The 2,894-nt window shown below is 54.3% G+C and overlaps 1 protein-coding gene across 1 annotated transcript; it reads right to left on the minus strand.

Annotated features, from left to right (window-relative positions):
- Positions 1-342: 342 nt before the first annotated feature.
- Positions 343-1,280, minus strand: LOC128276131 (uncharacterized). Its single transcript, XM_053014599.1, has 3 exons — positions 1,047-1,280; positions 533-960; positions 343-463 (listed from the first exon to the last, which is right to left on the minus strand). Exons 1-3 carry the CDS (start codon positions 1,278-1,280, stop codon positions 343-345), a joined length of 783 nt encoding a protein of 260 aa, XP_052870559.1.
- Between the last annotated feature and the right edge of the window lie 1,614 nt (positions 1,281-2,894).

The following is a 2,894-nucleotide window of genomic DNA, read 5'->3' on the forward strand; positions in this document are numbered from 1 at the left end:
GGCAATTTTGCTGTATTTCCGCAAGATGGCGGCCATCTTGCGGCTCTGTTGCGCTATCCTAACTAACCACTAGTGGCGTGCTGTGTGCGGGGCCGATTGTCCCCGCCACAACAACAACAACAACAACAAACAAACAAATAATGTAATGTGCACAGTTTGGGATTTGGGGCTGGGGGGTCGGGTAGCACAAAAATGTCGAACATTAAGTTTAGCGAATAAATTAAAATAAATATTAACACGTTACAGCAGCCACGCGCCGCCAGCATCCTCTCGTGGTCCGCGGGTCCTTTGGGAATTTGGGGAAGGGAGTTCGCTCGGTCCTTGGGGGGTGGCACGAAGTTCTTACATCTGAGGGGCGTACTGGGGCTGCTGTTGCTGCTGCTGCTGGTCGTAGTAGTATCGGTAAGGGTCAACGCCGGCGGCGGCCGCCACCTTCGAGGGACGCATCACGTAGGCAGTTCGTCTGCGGTGGGGAAAGGCACCAAAGAGTTAGAAAACGGGCATGTGGTCACGTCGGAACCGCTTCACCTACCGGTTGTCATGTCCGGACGCGTGCACCTGGAAGCTCGTCTCCTCGTGGTGGTCGTGGGCGAAGATTTTCTTCAGCGCCAGGATGCCGGCGATGGTGAGGGCCACCTTCGAGATGACCAGCGCCTTACCGGCGATGGCGGCCAGCGCCTTCAGTCCGATCGGTCCGGCGATCCCCATCGCGGTGAGGAAGGCCGCGATCAGGTAGCGGTGGTGCTTGTTCTGCTTGTTGCCACGGGCAGCCGCTTCGTCCTGGCGCATATCGAAGCGCACGACGTGCGTGCGCAGGAACTGCTCCACCTTGTCCAGCAGCGATCGGTCGATCGCGGTCAGTCCGCTCAGGGCCCGAGCTTCGGTTAGCAGCGGCACCGTCACGTTTTCTGCCTGCTCCTGCTTCACCAGCGCGATTCCGTCGAGCAGCGGGATAGACTCCTGTGCAGCAGATAAGATCCCAGATAGGATCGGTGATCAGCAAAACCACCCTATCTCTCTCACGCTGCACACCTGAACACACTCACCATATCGATAGCGCGGGAGATGGCGGTCAGTGCCTTGCCCTTCAGGCAACCGGCAAAGTCCTGCTTGTCCTGGCAGTCATCGTACACCTTCTGGACCACGTTCAGCTCGGCACCGAGCTGCGGCTGCTGCTGCGTCGATCGCACTCCGCGAACTCCGGCGCTGGCCGCTGCGGCCACGGCGATGACTGAGGCAAGCGTCAGGCACTTCACCACGATGCTTCGGCTGGTGGCCATGGCTCCTTTCTGGTTCCGCTTCTGGAGGTTACTACTTTACTCAAAACTTGACCCACTCGCACGCACACACACGCACACACGGACACTCGACAATCGCGCTGGATCGGTTTGGGGGAGAGGATCACTTCCGGATCCGCTGTTGTTGTTGCTGCTGCTCCGAGCTCCTGCTGCTGCTGTTTATCGATCGCTGTGAAGGTTGTTACTGACTGGAGCGATTGATATGCGTCCGCTTTTAAACCCGCCAGCCCCAGCCCCGAGTCTGCACGCTCTGGTTAGTCTGCGAAAATAGTGGGTGGCAGCCGGGTGGTGGGTGGCAGCCGGGCGGTGGGTGGCGTACGACATCCCATCCGCCGCCTATATACTCCGCTGCAACGGATCTTCCTGCAGTAAGCCCAACCCCACTCCGGGCTAGCGGGCCATTTTCATTTTCGTTGTCCGTCCGGTGGACCGTCGCCGCCGCCGCCTTTTTGCCGCTTTTCCGCCCCTTGGCTTTCATCGCGGCGGCGGGCGTACCGAAGGAAAAGCGAAAGAAAATCGACTCCTTATTTTCACATTTTTCACTTTTCGATTGGCCCGGGGGGGGAGGGCAATGTGGGCCAATTTTCCTTTCGCGCACCCGTGCGTGCGTGTGCGTGTGCGTCTTGATGCGGGATTCCTTTTTTTTTTTGCCGAGCAATGCTCTACGGACGGTGCCGTCGACAATGCCGTGTGCATATGTTTGATGTGCTTCAGTGCGGAGCTAGAAGTTTGTCGGGGCGGGAGGGACCACCGTTGGACACCGTCCCGCCGCCACCGCCACGCAGTCCTCTCGAAATGCAGGCCTCCTCCAGGGGCGCTCTCTAATGAGCCCCACAAGCCGGGCCGGGTGTCTTATCGTGTGTCGAGTACATAGAGAGTCGATTTTACATGAGTGCCGATATGTTGTTCGGTTGGGTCTCAGCCTTCCCTCGACCGTGTTGGAACAGCCCTTATCGGCTTATCGCTCGTTGGAGGCGCACCTCCAGAGACCAAAGCGGCGCGAATCCGGGCGCACCATGCTTAACGGTGAAGCGAAATTTGTCACAGCATAAGCATAAGTTTGCCGAACTGCTGGGTGGAGCTGTTTTGTAAAAACGTTATGTTTTTGTTATCTTAAAGAGTGGTTTTTTAATACTGTTTCTTAATGCTATCGACCAAATTATCAACTTCTGTATCTTGGGTTTTTTTATATTAGCTCTTTAATATTGTCCATATTTTTTATTATAATAAATAATTGATCAATATCGTTAATGACAGGACTTTGTTTGCTAATCGAAGGTTCATGCTATTAAAATAGCCCTCATCATTATGCTCTTTTGGCAACATTATCTAGCATTGACGCTTGGCAAAAGATTTCAACTTAAAACGAACAACGAACAAGTTTTGGTCTGCAACTTACGTTTGAGGTTGGTTTGAACTGTAACTAATTCGTTATCTATAAATTATTAAATTAATTCTTTTTATACACTATTTAATCAGTGTGGGAAATTTTTATTACCTACTAGCAGGCCCGGCGAACTCTGTTTCGCCCCAGAGGCAATGGGCCCCCGGTGATAGGAGCAGTCGGTAACGCTCGTCCCTGTATCGCAGCTGGCC

Source organism: Anopheles cruzii, unplaced genomic scaffold (assembly GCF_943734635.1).
Source record: "Anopheles cruzii unplaced genomic scaffold, idAnoCruzAS_RS32_06 scaffold00591_ctg1, whole genome shotgun sequence".
Classification (NCBI taxonomy): Eukaryota; Metazoa; Arthropoda; class Insecta; order Diptera; family Culicidae; genus Anopheles; species Anopheles cruzii.

Coding starts and splice junctions, on each gene's coding strand:
- LOC128276131 (XM_053014599.1), bottom strand. CDS start 1,280: ATGGCCACCAGCCGAAGCATCGTGGTGAAGTGCCTGACGCTTGCCTCA. Junction 961..1,046: donor TCTCCCGCGCTATCGATATG/GTGAGTGTGTTC, acceptor TCTGCTGCACAG/GAGTCTATCCCGCTGCTCGA. Junction 464..532: donor GCGTCCGGACATGACAACCG/GTAGGTGAAGCG, acceptor TCCCCACCGCAG/ACGAACTGCCTACGTGATGC.